Below are 18,303 nucleotides of genomic sequence, written 5' to 3'. Positions count from 1 at the left end.
AAGTGAGGGCTGTAAAACTGCATAAACCTACGTATCCAAGAAAAAAAGCTATAGTGAGAAATGAAAATTTTGCTGAAGAAGCAACATGATCTTGAATATTACATGTAAAAATAAACTAGATATTTAAAATTACATTTATTGTTTTATTGTCTTTGTCTATAATTATTTTAAAAGACTAATATTTGGCTATTGTTAATTTTCCCAGACATTGATGAATGCATCCAGAATGGGGTTCTTTGTAAGAATGGTCGATGTGTGAACACAGATGGAAGTTTCCAGTGCATTTGCAATGCTGGCTTTGAATTAACTACAGATGGAAAAAACTGTGTTGGTATGGAAATTGCCTGCTCCCTTGCAAAATATTTTTTAAAGGATATACATTTTTATTTAGAACCATATATACTATTTTCATGAAAGCTCACACAACACATATGTGAGAGTTGTTCAGATGACTTAGGTAAAATATAAATACATTTAACATAAGACTGTTAACGTGAAGGGACAGGTTTTTTGGAAATGTCATAACAAATGAATAATTTACTACTTCTGGAAATTTTCTGTGTGACATATGTTTAATTGTAAGTAGCAGTTGTTCTTTGTAATTATTAGCACCTACTGTATTTTGAATGTTGGGGTTATAACACTGACAAAATAGAAAAGGCCCACCTCCAATCTGGGGAAACATAAAAAAGTTTGACATATGTGATAATCAAATCTCTAAATTTTGGTCCTGGTGATGTCTAACAGTGTAGTAAATATCAATACTCCACAGAAATATTCTATTTGCACAGCAACATGTATTTCACCAACTAATGAAAGTCCAGATCATTTCACTTGCAGTGAGGTTGTCATTGCTTTATTCTCTCATACAATATAAACATCCCCTGAAATCATATTAACTTTTTTGGTCATCAAAATAAAACACTACTCATGTGGTTTTAATAGAAACTAAGCACAAAGGTTCCTTAATTCTTTTTCTTTATGTCCCTTACACTAAAGGTCCTTCACGTTTTCTACACTATTTGCCCTCAGTCAGTTGGCGTTCATAAGAAAAAAAATCCACGACCACATGCCTCACTTATGCAGTAGAATATGACTAGTGATTGTTTGTAGAAAGAGGGGGAACTGGTTTCCTCAAGGCCAGTGGTGTAATTCACATTCTACTTCTGCAGATCATGATGAATGTACAACTACCAACATGTGTTTGAATGGGATGTGCATTAATGAAGATGGCAGCTTCAAGTGCATCTGTAAACCAGGATTTGTCTTGGCTCCAAATGGGCGTTACTGCACTGGTATGTATGGCTTTGAGATAGGAAAGTAACCATGATTGAAACCATCTTTTTTATTTAAATCAATCATGCAAGAATTACTTCAGTTTCTTCATGTGGATTTTGTATTATTCACATCTCTTGCTAATTTAGTACGGCAGGTGTCTGAAGTTTCCTAGAAAAACATACATTGTGGTTTATGGAACACTAATATCTTTACAAAAATAATAATGGCATAGGAAGAATTAAGGGAATAACAGATTGGTTCTAGCAAGTCTGGGAAAGACAATATAGAAATAATTTCTGTCTACTCTTTGCCTCAATAAAAAAGAGGAAAAAAAAAATCTTGTGTTCTCAGAGCTAGATTTTCCACTGTCATTCATTACTGGTTTTGCATTATATCTTTTCCATAAGCTAATCCACGGATCATTTGTTACTATATCATTACCTAAAAATCTTAGATTGATTTCGTGAAGAAGTAATTTGAATATTCCTAGCAATTGTTTTGTTTATAAAACCCTTTTGAAGGCCGAGCTCTAGCGATAACTTTAGGAAGCAAAATGTATGACTCTTGGAAATAAATAAGACTGTATTATGTTTATACTCACAATTGGAATTTAGTAAGATGGAACAAATTTTGCAGTTTTACTTAAAAACAAGTTATTTACAGTTTTCTTCTTTTAGACAAAATTAACTCCATGAATGCTTTCTGCCTTCAATTATACAAACTTATCTGAATACCAAATAATACTCATAACCAATCCCTGTAATTTCAGTGAAATTCTGGGGACAGTAGAGAGTGAAAAATCAAGCCCAATTCTTGTATTTCTGAATAAAAGTAGTTTCTTGACTATTCAGGAAAGGGGAGTTCAGTATTAAATAGAAATATTATAGCTTTGCTGATTGAACTCATGCATGGGATGTCATCTCAAGGTTAGCTGACTTGGATTAATCACAGGATATGAGATTAGCATTCTGTTCCAGTGTGTAGCATGACATTACAGCATGTAACATTTTAGCATTTCTTAAGAAACTTAAGTACACATATAAAGATCACCTAAATCTCACCAGTTCCTGCTTTATTGAACTTTTTATTAATATTTTAATTACAAATGCTGTAATCCATAAATTTTGAAATGCTCATGATTTGGCAGCCCCATGTTTGGAAGGCTGTTTCCCTTTGGGGGAAAACCATTTAATGGTGGGTTACAGTTCATAAATTCAAGCAATCGGATTGAAAATTACAAGGGAGACCCCAAATTATTTTGTTATTATGAACTAATTGAATTAAAATTAAAACAGCATCTAGTTAGAATTTTATGTGTGTGTAACTAAAAGTTAAATACAAACACTGACCTCAGTTTGAAGAATTTGTTTCACTTAACTAATTTGAGTTAAATATCATTTAATATTAAGCTGAATTGCCAAATAAATAATGAAAAATGAATTTGTGAGACTCTTCTAAGTGGTAAAATGAGGCAACTTTCACTCAGTCTTTCTGAAAAATATGTTTGAAAGAATTGCATTTGTGTATAAGATTTGTTGTCACATCTGTGTGTTCATCCACAAATTATAAAATTGAAAACAAAATGTTGATAATGTAGAGTGGTGGCAACAGGTGAACTCTGTAGTAAAGTTAAATTTACCCAGTAATGGCCCGGCTTGTGTTTCCTTCTGGGCAGATATTGATGAGTGCCAGACCCCAGGAATCTGCATGAATGGGCATTGCATCAACAATGAAGGGTCCTTCCGCTGTGACTGTCCCCCAGGCCTGGCTGTGGGTGTGGACGGACGCGTGTGTGTTGGTAAGTGAAACATTCTGTAATGGCCCCACTGACCAAATGATCTTTGAAAAAGGGATAAAGATATATCCATACAATGGAATCATATTCAGCCGTAAAAAGGAATGAAGTAGTGATACATACGAAAGCATGGATGAACTTGAAAACATTACGCTAAGTGAAAGAAACCACACATAAAAGACCACATAGCGTACGACTCCAAATGAAATATTTGTGAAAGTCAAATCTGTGGAGACAGAGCAGATTAGTGGTTGCTTAGAACAGAGAGGGTGAGGGTGGTGGGAGAAGGGGTTGATCACCAAAGGCATTTTTGAGGTGGTGAAATGTTCTGAAATCAGCTAGGATGATGATCAACTCTGTGAATATGCTAAAAACTATTGAATTGTACACTCTAAATGGGTGAATTCTTTGTATGTGAATTATATATCAATAAAGTGGTTTAAAAAAAATGGACAAAGAACCTGGCTAGCTCCCTTCAGAAGCCTCTGATGAGATGCAAGTCAGAAATGCTGGAGAAGGAAAAAAAAAATTGTCCTTTACCAGCATTCTTCATAGTGTTAGATAACCACATCTCTAAATACAATGGATTTATATTTTATAATTAATAACAAATAAGACTTGAAATGGGTACTGTAGTTATATCTAAATAAACTCTTGTTTTTATCCCAAGAAAATCTATTTATTTATTTATTTATTTATTCCATCTGAGTTTAAAAAATTTTTTTTAATTTTATTTTTATACAATTTTAAAGGTTACTTTCCATTTACAGTTATTACAAAATATTGGCTATATTCTCCATGTTGTACAATTATCCTTGAGCCTATCTTATACCCAACAGTTTGTAGCTCCCACTCCTCTACCCCTCTATTGCCCTCTCCCCCTGCCCCCCCGGTAACCACTAGTTTGTTCTCTGTATCTGTGAGTCTGCTTTTTTTCCCAAACAAAATTTTAAATGTAAATAATTTATACAATAGAACTTCGACGTATATCAAAAGCTAGAAATGTTTCTAAATAGTTATTCTTCATCACTGTGTAACTAATGATAGAAACCTGGGAAGAGTATGAGAGAGAATGTATATTTTATTTGAAACCATTCAGAATTCCTCTTGGATACTTTTGAGTTACCAGGCATCAGCTTTAAAGAGGCAGGTAAAATGAAAATGTCATTGGCATTTCAAAACCCAACCAGCGTGTCCTAATGATAGCAAGAGCAGAGTGATTGTGTTGTAAAAATACGTTGAATGCCGTATTCTCTCCAAAGCACTTTCATGAAACTTCTAGGGTGAATTAGCCATTGTGCACCATCTGTTTTCAGGTCACATAGTAAAAGGCAGACATACTCACTGGTTTAAAAGTATATTTGAGAGAAATGAAATTCTTTCTCAGACATAGTTGGTTTTACTTTATTCTTACCTATGGGAATCAAAACATTTGGATTCTGAAGGTTAAAAAAAAAAGAAGCAACAGCAGATGGAAATAATCTGACCACTTAAAGTTTCATCCACTCTATCCAATCTAGGATTTATTTCAGCTTACAAGATTGTCAGCACTTGTTCAGGGCTATTTCAAATACAGTAACTAGAAGAATGTAGCTCCTTGCTGCTTAGAGAGCTAAAATATTTTCAGTTGCTTTTTTCCTTTATCTAAATGATTTTGCTGAAACCTATGGTGAATACAAAACCAGTTTTGGAGGGAGAAATGATTTTTCTTTTAAGCAACTGACATATAAGTAGTTGTTAGGAATTCAGTGTTCAAACACAAATATTCCTTCTCTTGTCCACATACAGAAGAAGCATTAGAAATTTTGGGGAAACCTTCTCCTGTTTTTCACAATTGTGGTTACTTAAACTTTTAAAAATAAAAGCACTATTTGTTCTGTGTGTAAAATTATATATTACTGTTTCCTTAACATGTTAGATATGTTTTCTTCATGTCTTCTGCCTTTTGAAATGCTTTCAGATGCATTGATTGTTGAGGTTAGAAATGAATCATTACTATGAATTATTATTAGAGTTAGCACTTTAATTTTAGATTTTGTTTGTTCATTTTTATTTCCCTAGATAGTGAGATGTGGGTTTTTATTTTCAGAAAATTAAACTACTATTGTAACTAGTATGTTGAACAAGCATGACTCACAGGCAGAATATGAACAAAAGGCAACTGTATTTTGTTTTTTTCAATCCTTTAAAAATACATTTTTAACTATTCATTGGGAGCAGTTTATCCAATAAGTAAGGGAGAAAACTCAGGCACCCCCTTACTTTACTATTTTTAGATAGCAAAAATTTATATGACTACTTTAGGTAATGAAAATAATCTGAATTTAGCAATTAGAATGTCCAGCATCATATAATAGTTAATATTCGAACTTGATTTGAAGTTATGACTTCCAAGCTCAGACCTTCGTGAGGAAGACATTTCTGACTCCACAGGCTCAAGTGCAGGAGGAAAGGTGAGAAGGCAGAAGCAGTGACAGTGTCCTAGGGTGGCTTCAAGACTTCTGGGCTTCACACGAGTTTACAGCCAATTTCTTCCTCGTGGGTGATTTCATGATTTTGTCAGGGGCATTGGCCTGCCCTTGCCGAGATGCAGACACTGCATTTTTCACCTGGTGGCCACTCCTGGCTCAACGTCTTGTCTTTCTGCAGTCCACTTGAGACAGAGGTCTAATGGTGTCTCATCACCCTCCATGTAGTTGTTTTAGGAACCTCTCTTAGTGTGGCCCATGTCTCATCCATAGGACATGCCACCCTTTGCCCTCTGAACCGAGTGAATAGAGGTTCTACAGTGGGAATAGCAGCCACTCTCCTCTGTGTGCTACGTGTCCCTGACAGAGTTGGGTACAAAGCTCTTCAAGTTGCTCCCTGCAAAGCTCTGCTCTCTTGACCAGGGGTGAGGATGGAAGCATGCCCAACTTGTCATCTGGCTCTTCCAAAAAAATCCTCCTCAAAAACTCTTCTCTTAATTGCTATTCTCCAAATTGTATCCTCGGCATTGGGAGGGGTTTAAGGACCTGGCAACCAATTTTCCATCTCTACTTCCTTCAGGATGGAGTCTCAAAATTCACCTTATTATATGATATTTAGCACCATGGGATTTCAGCTTAAATTTCCGTTTTAACATCCTGTTACGTTAGTATTTCAATATCTTCATGAACACTGTTTGACAGTTCTGTCAGGTAAAAGGTTAATTTTTTTCTTTACCCTAGTTCTGCTATTTACTAGCTATGAGGCTTTAGGCAAGATACATTACCTCTCTGTGCCTCCTTTGCTCACTAGTTGTTTTTGAAGATTATATACGTTAACATTAGATGTATTTGTGTAAAGCTTGAATGATGTCTGACACATAAAACATGCCCAATAAGTTAACTATTACAATTATTACTGTTTTGTTAAATCGGAATAGTGATGTTACATTAAAAATAGTCTTAGAGTTGCTGCTTTAAGCTATAAAGAAAAGTTGATACTAAAGAATGAAAAATACAGTTAGCATCTTGTGTCCATACCGATTTTACCTTTGGTAAAGATAAAGTATGATAATTCCATGAAAAAATCCTTTAGCAATTCCAATTTTTAAGAAAAAAAAGACATGGAGAAATTTGATAACATATGGAACAGGTATAGCTTAGGATTAAGTCCCCTCACCGACCAAAATATTCATGTGAGCATGTTCTGATGGTGCTGCTGGTATCGGTGCCTGTAATTCTGTGCACTGGGAACAGTGGCTTGGTTACATTGAAGAGAATAATGTGAACTAAGGTTGCAGTGTGGGGTCTTTGAAAAGGAAAAAGTCAACTGTCTTCACTAAAAATAGAAGTGAGTACCATAGGTTTTTTATCAACTTGCTTCTAAAAATTGTTCCTGGCTTATGTTCTCAACATGAAAACAGAAATAACTTTGACCATTCTATGATGCCTTTTGAGATAAGTGGTACCATGCTAAGAACTCACAAAAATCTTATTGAAAATCATGAACTATGTGGTATTTGTGCATATTTGTCATTGTGTTGAGTTCTATTCTTATGTGTAACTCAGAGCTGACTGCCAAACCAGGCCATAGCAGAAGCAGAAAGGGACAGCACGTCCCCTTCCCAGGGTTGGTGTGGTAAAATCTTATGACCTTCTTCTATCTGAGCATACACAGATCTCATTGTTTAATGCAGCCACACATCTCATTGTTTTAACGGGAAACATCACCACATCGTAAGACATAGGTGACTCACTTTGCATAACAAGCAGATAAAGTTATTTCCAACAAGTTATGAATAATTATAGATATTTATAATAATGGTTATCTCTTTGATGGAATTGCCATATCAATAGACTGTTTAAAAGCTCTACTGCTTCTCTGGCCTGTATGATGATCTGAGTTTTTTTATAGTTCACCATTTACCATCTCATAAAGTTGTATTATATTTTATGAGAATTTAGAATGAGAGAACTAAGCAGGGTATGCTTCTTTGGGGTGTAACAGGACATAGTAGAAAGAGGAAAAGTTTTGGAGGTCACACAAGCCTGAGTCTGAATCCCAGGTCAGACAGTGGATAGTCTACAGCTTTGAGGTACTTATATAACCCCTCTGAACCTCAACCTCCTCATCTATAAAAAGTGGATAAGAGGGCTTCCCTGGTGGCGCAGTGGGTGAGAGTCCGCCTGCCGATGCAGGGCACATGGGTTCGTGCCCCGGTCCGGGAAGATCCCACATGCCGCGGAGTGGCTGGGCCTGTGAGCCATGGCCGCTGAGCCTGCGCGTCCGGAGCCTGTGCTCCGCAGCGGGAGAGGCCCGCGTACCACAAAAAAAAAAAAAAAAAAAAAGGTGGATAATGATCACTATCCTATGGAGTTGTTGACCTGAATGTTCAACAAGATAATGTCTGTAAAGCAACACGCACAATGCCACAGATACATAGTGATAGTTATTGAATATTACTTGTGTAACTGGATTTATTGAGAGTCTGCAATGATTAAAACATAGTCACAACAGTAAATTGGGGGTTGAAGAGAAAGGTCACCTAACTCAGAAATTTAAGTAAGAAAGTTCATGACCAAGCAGTATCATCTCAAGGTAGTTTAACTGCACTGCACTTCATTGTTCATTAGAACTTCTAAAATAGAAATAATATTAAATGTAGTCAGTGATTAGAGCTCTAAGTCTTGTTTATAACTCTGGAAATATATCTGGCTCAATGACAGGCCCGTGAGGAAAAGTGGGATAATTGATGCATGTGTAGCACATAAAACTTCTTGGAGAAAAAAAAAAAGAATTGTTGATAATGCATTTATTCTTTTCCTCTCTCAACAAACATTTGTTGATCTCTTAACACTATGAGATGCTAAAGATACAAAGAAAAAGAAAAGTGGCAGATGCCTTCTAGAAGCTTCCCATATAGTGACCACTTAAGTTACAAGAAGCCTTCAGTTTTGAAATCTCTTTGTCTCTATCACTGTCTCAAATCATTGTTCTTCTGTTTCCTTTAGATACTCACATGCGCAGTACATGCTATGGTGGAATCAAGAAGGGAGTGTGTGTCCGTCCTTTCCCTGGTGCAGTGACCAAGTCTGAATGCTGCTGTGCCAATCCAGACTATGGTTTTGGAGAGCCCTGCCAGCCATGCCCTGCTAAAAATTCAGGTAGTCACCTTCGCCAGTTTCACACCTGATAAAGAATCTAGAAATATCACATTAGATATTTGGCCAAAGAGTACCTCGGCTCTGAAGTGTTTTGTCTTTATTTTTAATGGAAGAAAAGAAATACAAATCTGTGTTGATATGTGAAGCATATAATAAAGAGATGTCTTGTTTTTACTTATGATCTCTAGGCAGAGAGAACACACGGTGAATTTTATGATTATTTATTTATTTTATGATCCAATTATGACTGTTACAATGGATTCTTTACGTGAATATGTTAGCCTCAAAATCTTCCATCCCTTCTGTCATTCTGAAGATAAATAGCATAAAATTTACGTATCACTTTCAAGGTTATAATAAGTTCATGAGAGCCTGGTTTTATTTATTTATTTTTAATCTTTACACAGAATGGTCTTAGGCTGCAGTCTATCAGAAGTTCCAGTCTATCAGGAATCTATCAGTGGTTCCAAAAAGTCATAAATTTACTTCTGAATGTTGTCATAAATTATAGGCACATTAAACAGTTTAATTCTTTGACTATTCTATGACTTGTTTATTCATATTTTTATGAAAACTGTATTGAATAGATGTAAGTACAGTAGGGAATCAGAAATAAACACAATCTCTTTTCCTTTAAAGTTGGGAATAGTTGAAAATATAGGTAGGCAAACATATAAATTACAGTTTAATATGATTGCTGCCTTAAAAGGGACATAAAGAACTGGGAGAGCACAAAGGAAGGAGCAGTTAGTTGCCTGGGGAGGCTGGGAAAGACTGCACAGAGGGGTGGAGGCTTACTTTGGTCTTGAAAAAAGGAATAAGAACTTCCCAGGTAGAAGATGGAAGAAATGAATTCCAGCAAAGGAAATGGCTTGTAATTCTGTTAAAAGTCCTAAATGGACTGTTCAAACCTTAGCAAAATGGTGAGAGTCCCTCTGGAAGAATTACTGAGCATGACATTTTTTAAAAAGAGGAGTTAATGAAGGAAGTCTTCCCCTAAAATGTTAAATGAATTATGCATATTATGAAAGAAGTGCAAAAATTGATAACAAGACTAGGTAAAAAGATTAGTGACTAATAAAATGAGTTGTGAATATAAGTGGAAATGTAGGACACAATAAAGATAGCATTGAGATCAGTGAGAACAAATTAAACTAAGTAATTAATATTGTTGATAAATATTGGAAAAATATGAAGTTAGCTCCCTATATTAAATGTTACAAAATAATATTTTTGTAGAAGATACAAACTTTTTGTTATCTTGTAATGATAAAGGACTCTCAAAACAGACCCCAAAGACTAAAATACACATATAAAGTAGAAAAATATTTTATTTAATTTATAAAGAATTTACATTAATCAATAAGGAAAGTTGAAATCCTCTATAGAAAAAAGTACAGTGTACACAGAACTTCACAAAGCAGAAAGGCAAATGGTAGAGTGCCATATAAAAAGATGTCCAATCTATCTAAAATTAAAAGAAAAGTTTAAAAAGGTATCATTTTTGTTTATTAGATTGGTAAAATACAAATGATTGATTTTCCCCAGTGTTGGGGAGAATATACAGAAATGGGTACTCTCTTACATTGGTGCTAGAAGGGTAACCTGGGATATTTAGGGAGAGGGGGACTATCAAAAACCTTAAAAGAGACATAAACTTTGAGCAGTTTTACTTCCAAGAGATTAACCTAGTGATGGAATTGAACTTTGTATTTTTTTATTATAATTGCAGAAAGTTGAACAAACCTAATTTCATCAATAAGAGATTGATTGAATGAGAGTGGTAGATCCACATAACTGAGAAAAGATGTTAAATCATCTATTATAAATAGGCTATTACATGAAATGTCTATTGTAGAGTACAGAGAGTCCAAGCCTGCTCCCCACTTACAACCTCTATGACCTGAGCATGTTACTTCCCATCTCTATCCAAGCTCTCTTGGGAGTAAAAGAGGAAAAATAACAGTATCTAGTTTGTGGTATTGGGAGGATTAAATAAATTATTAGATGCAAAATGCTAGAACAACACCAGGCACATCACGTGGTAAATGCTATTTATTACATAAGTGTTTTCTGTTAGTTTATTATTGAGAGGAGAAGAAAAGCTAAAAAGCAGTCTCTGTTGTACAATTTAGATTTTTTTAAAGTTTACATAAGTAGAAAATATTTGTAATGTTTATCAATATATTAATGAAATTCAGGGTGATAATCACAGTTATTTTTATTTACTTTTTTATGCTTACCTGTGATTTTGGAATTCTTAAAATAATTTTGTGCTAGGAAATGGTCCTTCTTTTCATTTTAAGTTATTGCAGGTAATTCTTAATGATAGTTTTGGAGTTATGTAAGTGACTTGTGTATGGAACAGATATAGTTTAAAGGTTTTGATTTCTCTATTTGTTTTTATCTTACAGCTGAATTCCACGGTCTTTGTAGTAGTGGAGTAGGTATCACTGTGGATGGAAGAGGTAGCTCTATTCAATTCTCAATCTTATAATAATTATATAGTTTTATAGCTTTATTATTATAATATTATAGATAAAATGTATTTAATATTATAAAAATATATCAGTATAAAGTAATAAAATAAATTATCTCCTAGAACAATGGTTATAAGCTAGATGATATCAATCAGTATGTAGATGTACATTTTTCATAGTAGATAAATATTTTTCTGTTAAATATGCATTGTTTAAAATGTCACTAACAAACTACAACCATGATTTTACGGATACCGTCACTTAAGAAGAATCTAGAGCTTGTAAAAAAAAAAAAAAAGAAAAACAAGACAATTTAAAGAAAAATGTTAAATAATGGTGCTGACATGGTTTAAACAAAAACAATCTGTAAGAGATATTTGATATGGATCTTTAAGAGATATTTGAGATATACTGCCCTAAAAATAAATTGACTACTTATGACTAAGAATACTAAAATGTTTCTGTCCAACCAAAGAAGTACAAGGTTTCATTAAAGTTTTCTTTTTTTTAAATTTAGCACTATGATTAACAAAATTACGATATAGAACTTGAATATTAAGTGCATATGTGTTTATAAAGTTATTTTATATGTTAATAGTGTCCTTTGCTTTTTTAAAATAAAATTGTAGGGTGCTATTAATCGTTAGTTTACATATATATTCTAATACTTTCATGTTTGAGGAGACTTTAGACAAATTATTGATTAATTGACAGTAAATGTCACATTTTTTTGCAAAGAACATCAGAAACCAGAGTAAAGGAGCAAACTTTTACAATGATGTTTCTCCCAAAAATTAAATTAAAAGACTGACATTTCTGGAGTATTTAAGGCTTCCCAAATTCTAGAACACAGTAGTTAGGATTAAAATTTGAGCATAGTTACCAAAATTTTATTTTATGCCGACTGTTTTTTTATTCCCTTTCAATATGGCCTCCCCAACAGAGTCAGCTGCCCATTGCAACTAGATGGTTGCTCATACAAGCACATCATTCCTCAAGTCCCATGGCCCACGGGTGACAGAGAGTAGTCATGTTCATGGCTTGTTGTAAAACATTGTGTTCTCAAGCATCCACATTTGAACTGTCCTCTCCATTAATTTCAACTTATCAACAATGAGTAACATTTAATAAGTATCATATTACTTAGTTGACTATAAAAAATGATAATTAAATAAAAATATTCCAGGCCTTCAGGACCATAAAATTATAGACACCCTAATAAATATTTGCCTTTTAATTAGATGGTTATAATACCTATCAAGTTGAGTTTTCCTTTGGGTTTTGAGCCAACAGTCTATAAATTTCTTAATAATTTTATCATAAATGCCAGCATATTACATGGCTTAATGCTTTGAATTTCTGCCGGTTCCCTTCATTTTTCTTTTGACTTACCACAAAGTGTCCCATATCTCTCAATTTTATTCTCACTCCTTATATTCATTTCCTTTCCCTTTCTGAAAGGCAGACAAATTGGGGGTTTGCAGGGTTAGACACTATGTATTTTGAGTGATCTTTACTAGACATACATGTATCAACAGACAGTAAGTGGCTGTGAGCATTAAACTTTGAACATTTAATGCAGATATCAATGAGTGTGCTCTGGATCCTGATATATGTGCCAATGGAATTTGTGAAAATTTACGTGGTAGTTACCGTTGTAATTGCAACAGTGGCTATGAGCCAGATGCCTCTGGAAGAAACTGTATTGGTAAGTTATTTGTTTTATTATACAAGAGCCTTTTGTATAGTTTAATCCCATGGATTATAGGAGAAATCAAACTACAAATAAATGAGTAAAACTAGAGATCTTACAGTTTTTCTTGTTTCCGTTTTAGTACAGAGATATAAAAATATGGGAATCAAACAAATGCTGTTACATAGTAACAAACTTTGTAGTGGCACAATTTAATATTTAAATTATTTTTCCCAAGCGAATGGACACAGAGTCAGTTATCGGCCTGTTATATCTGCATATATCTTAATCCCATAATTTTTCACTAGAAAGTGGGATTCAAAAATTAATGAGGCAGTGTGGATAATAATAAGTTAAGAAAATTAAATATTACAGGTTGACTTATAAAGAATCAGTTGCTGCAACATATCCAAACATGATAACTGAGATGGGTGTTTCCTTTTGTAATTTATAAGGGAATGTTTGAAAAAACTCAGATATGTAGTTCATATGTTCAAGAATTTGTGAAGAGGGCCTCCCTGGTAGCGCAGTGGTTGAGAGTCCGCCTGCCGATGCAGGGGATACGGGTTCGTGCCCCGGTCTGGGAGGATCCCATATGCCGCGGAGCGGCTGGGCCCGTGAGCCATGGCCGCTGGGCCTGCGCGTCCGGAGCCTGTGCTCCGCAACGGGAGAGGCCACAACGGTGGGAGGCCCGCATACCGCAAAAAGAAAAAAAAAAAAAAAAAAAAAAAAAGAATTTGTGAAGAATCTAGATTTTCCCGTGGAGCACTTGAGTTCACTTTTATAAAACAAATGTTATTCCATCAATTATTATATATAATAATTTTTACATCTAACCACTGATGACTCTTACATCCAAGTCTTGATGATTATGATTAGAAAGAAATACATTTTTCTATGTTTATGGCTCTGGGTTTTATTACTGATTTATGTTATTACATATCCATTTCACCTTGGGTCGAAGATATACATACAGATGGATATATAAAGCTATATTTAATATCATGTACTTATAACAGATTTTGATATCTGTTGGGAAGGGCACCAGCCAGAGATTGTTGAACATTTATAAAAATATGCAAACCAGCTAGTTTTTATTCCCCAGAAGCAAAGTTGCTTCCAGCATAGTGTCCAAGTACAGTTGAGCACATGAGTACCCTACTGAAAACAGGGAAATTCAGTGAGCATTCACACATTGAACACGGTTCATGGCACTACTCAACTCTTTAAAGTAGGTACGTGCATAATTTTGATAAAATTAAAACTAGATTTTAAAAATAAAAATGAAGCCAAATTCCAGTTTTAGTTTGCTGGGGCTGCCCTAACAAAGTACACAAAACGGGGTTGCTTAAAACAATGGAAATTGATTGTTACAGTTTGGGAAGTCAGAAGTCCAAAATCAAGATGTCAGCAGGACCACACTCTCTCTAATGGCTCTAGGGGAGAATCTTTCCTTTCCTCTTCTAGTCTCTGGTGTTTGCTGGCAATCTTTAGCATTCCTAGGCTTTTAGATGTGTCACTCTAGCCACATATCCATCTTTCCCCTGTGTGTCTTCACATCAGCTTCCCTCTGTATGTGTCTGTCCCTATGTCAAAATTTTCCCTTTTTCATGTGGACTCCAGTCATTGGTGTCCATACCTATATTGGAATACAACCTACCTGAAAGATCTTATTTTAACTTGATTACTCTATAATGATCCTATTTCTAAATAAGGTCACATTCTGAGGTACTGTGGGTTAGAGACTCAAAATATTTTTTGAGAGACGCATTTCAACCCGTAGCATGGACTAATGGATAAATAAATAGTGATTCACCCATCTGATAAAATGTACAATCATGAGGGAGATTATGGTGATGCTTAAAATATAATACCACTGCAGGGCAGTAAGTAAATGAAGAACAAATTAGTAATGTGCCTTTTCCAAAGCATTACACACCTCCCAGGAACTTCAAAACATCTTAAAAGTAGCCACAAGAATAAGAATGTTCCATATGAGTAAAACCAAATATATTTTACTTAGGATCAGGAATGTGCTTTGGATACGAAGAGACTGAGTCAAGGTATGGGGTGAGGAAAAAAACAAACAACAAAAATAAAACATTTTGATCACTGTGCTGTTTGTTTCACTGTGTGTGTCTCCTGTCTTCTAACGGTTGCTTCCAGACATTGATGAGTGCCTGGTAAACAGACTGCTCTGTGACAATGGCCTATGCCGAAACACACCTGGGAGCTACAGCTGCACCTGCCCACCTGGCTATGTGTTCAGGACTGAGACAGAGACGTGTGAAGGTAAGAGCCATCTTCCTTCGTTGTGAACAGTAAGCACCTCAATATGTGTGAACCCCAAGTACGTTATGAAGCAATAGAGCAGAAAGAATGTTGTTTGAATATGTTTTAAATTTTATAATCTCTTTCAGCTAATCTGCCAGTTTTAGAAATAGCATGCACCTAACCCAGTTTATAAAACCATCAGTTTTGTCCCATTCAGATGAAATATCAACAAACATTTTGAATTTAATGGGAAAAAAAAGTGAAAGGAGCTAATTTGTTTTACTTGCTAATAAAATGTCAAATTTTTGTTTGTTTTTCCCTTTTTAAAACCACTGTGACACATTAGCCTGGGGGAACCTGCACTGTAATGGCAAAGTCAGCACTTTGGCATTTTATTTATGAAATGATTGATAGACCTCAGAGTTTGGCCCAGAAAATATTTGGGGCTTGAGTAAAAATGGTCACCTTAATTAAATTTATAGTCCAAGAAAATTGTCCTTTGCATTTGAAAATTTTGAAGTTATAATTTGGGCTTAAAGATCGTGAATCACTGTTTAAAAATGTCTTCCTTTTCTTTTAAGCTCATTTTTCTTCAGTGGAAGTTACATGAATGAGTTAAATGCTTAGGAAAGGCCTCATTTTCAGGAGATACCAGCTAAGCAATGAGTGCCTTCAATTATGTTTTTGTTTCTTGATCAAAGTACTGTGTATTTCAGAATACTCTGTTGTATGACTACTAGTCATTGTTCCTTTTAAGTCTCACTGTGTGGGCCTACAGAAGTGTCCCATGACATTCTCAAATCCAATAACTACTTCCGAATAGTAACCTCTTCAAAAAAAAAATTCATCTTTAGTTATTTGGAGTAGCCCTTTTTTATCTGTTAAAGTATTTGTTTCCTAGTGACTGCATAGCCAAGAAAACTGCAATAGTAATATTATGCAAAAAGATGTTAACATTCTCCTCATCTTATTGTTTAACTTCAAAGCATTCTTATGAACAGAAACAAGTTAGGACTCAAACAAGATGCCAGAACACAAACGATTTAGCTGAAGTCAATGAAATGCAATTACAAAGTGCAATTCTCAGTTTGGATTGAATTTGAGGGACCACTGAAAAGCAGTAATTAACCTGAAGAAAGAAAACAAGGGAAGAAAAAAGAAAACCTCAGCATAAAATGCAGTTTTTCTGAACTTAGTTCTGATAACTGTTGAGTTCCCCTCCTATCCACCACCTGTGGCAGGAGCTGCTCAAAGAAAAGCTCACTTTCCATTCCCAACTAAAGTACTTGAAGATTCATCCTGTCCATAGATGAGCGGAGATGACAGGGGGCACACTTAAGAATTTTGAATATTTTCACATAATATGTGTTTAGCCTAAGCTTCTTAAATGTATTCAACCCGAGTCTTTATTTTCTAGCACCCACTCCCCTCAACACCTCTTATCCTTCAAAATTGCCATGAGAAACTTTGTAAAAGAAAAAAAATTCTAGCCATATTTACTCCATGAGTTTTTTGGAGGGTGGGAGAAGGGATTTCAAGAATTGTGTTTCCTTCCATTTTGTTTTTATTCCTGACTTTCTACACTTCCTTCGCACTGCCCTTTATCAGTTTTATCTATTGTCTCTTGGAAGATAAGCTTCTGTTAAATGTCAGGAAGCTCTGAAAGCAAGAATAGCTAAGGATATCATCTTGATTTAACTGGGAAGCTGATGATTATTAGGACTGGTTTCCCTGTCCATAGCGACGTACCCTTTGGTGCTATTGTGAGGGAGACACATAACAGGGAACTAAATGGTTGGTGTCTGATTCAGTTTGGTTTGCATACCAAATCATCAATATTTACAGCATATTTCTTCCATTTTAACAAGTAAGATGAAGTTGAAGGGTACTGAGGGGTGAAATACCAAAGGGTAAATAAAAGGGATTCACCTACTTACGTGAAAAAGTGAAGAGTAGGAGCTAATGGTGTTTAATAGTATGACATTGGATGATTACATAAATATTAAGCCGTATTAATACCAAATCAGGCAACAGTGATGGTTAGAAAACATGGTCTTTACTTATTTTGTCCAAAGGATAATTGTTCCTGATAAACCTGAGCCTTTTCTTTAATACGAAATATGTTTTATTATCTGTCATTTATAAGAAAGAAGTTAATATTATGTAAATAAAAGAGAAATGATAGAGAAATATTTTGGTTCTAGCCTTATGACATTTGTGGAAATAAAAATGATTTATTGTGAGAAATCCAACCAAATAACTGTTATTTCTACACTTTCTTCCCACTATTAAGTTATTTGCATTTTATTAAGTGTTTTGCAAAAAAGAAATCGACCTGCAGGCCATGGATATCTTTTTCCCTTGGGTGTCCTCCTTATTTCCAGCCTTGCATTCACACAATAAATTTGTCTGCCTGAAGCAGTTCTCTGCATGCTATTCTTTCTAAACTAATTTCCAAAAACTAGGCAGGGAATTATCAGCCAATTCATTGCCGATTCTAGCTTTCTCTATATATATTTGCTATATTCACTAATTTTGCTTGTCATTCATGTTTTCAACAGGCTATTTTAAATACGTAATAAATAGCAGTGATCAAGTTTCTCTGATATTTCAAACTGAAGTTACGAAAATTTATTTTACTTTTTTTGTTTGAGCTCTGAGAGTCTGTGAAAGTTAAAATTTTTATAGCAAGCACTGTGGTTTAGATTGTGTTTCCAGTGACATAACTAGTTAAATGTAAACCAGATGTGCTTTGAAGTTTATTTCCAGGAATGTACAGTGAACTGTTTCAGTTCCTGGTTCCACGACATTTATAACATAAAAACATTGTATTTAAAGAAAAATTAAACAGTTTATATTTGTAGCTGTCATGGCATGTGTTTATAGTTTTTGAGTTCATAATTGCTTAATATAAAATAGGGATTTTGAAAGTATATGATACTGACATTTTTCTTTTGGGGGAGCTTCTTACAAATAAAATTAGTAGGTAATGTATCATCTGTCTTCAGATTAGGTATCTGCTGCTTTTTGGCTGATTTCTTTTTTACATTGTGTTTTTATTGAAAGAATTTTAGTACTCTGGAATAGATGTTTTCATTCCAAATCTGTGCTATATTTATAAAACCTGCTCTTGTATTTTTCTTTTAAGAGGCT

The 18,303-nt window shown here is 34.6% G+C and overlaps 1 protein-coding gene across 1 annotated transcript in view; it reads left to right on the top strand.

Annotated features, from left to right (window-relative positions):
* Window positions 1-18,303, top strand: part of FBN2 (fibrillin 2) — a 235,335-nt gene that overhangs the window by 129,074 nt on the left and 87,958 nt on the right. Inside the window, exons 13-19 of the mRNA XM_081231423.1 lie at window positions 206-331; window positions 1,173-1,295; window positions 2,954-3,076; window positions 8,551-8,703; window positions 11,118-11,171; window positions 12,766-12,891; window positions 15,043-15,168. Coding sequence (XP_081087549.1) covers window positions 206-331; window positions 1,173-1,295; window positions 2,954-3,076; window positions 8,551-8,703; window positions 11,118-11,171; window positions 12,766-12,891; window positions 15,043-15,168 — 831 coding nt within the window. The remainder of the gene's footprint in view (window positions 1-205; window positions 332-1,172; window positions 1,296-2,953; window positions 3,077-8,550; window positions 8,704-11,117; window positions 11,172-12,765; window positions 12,892-15,042; window positions 15,169-18,303) is intronic.

Source organism: Mesoplodon bidens (genome assembly GCF_964165515.1).
Source record: "Mesoplodon bidens genome assembly, chromosome: 4".
In the NCBI taxonomy this organism is placed as follows: Eukaryota; Metazoa; Chordata; class Mammalia; order Artiodactyla; family Ziphiidae; genus Mesoplodon; species Mesoplodon bidens.
The sequence above is the reverse complement of the archived record's forward strand: the minus strand, read 5'-3'. Positions and strand labels throughout refer to the sequence as shown.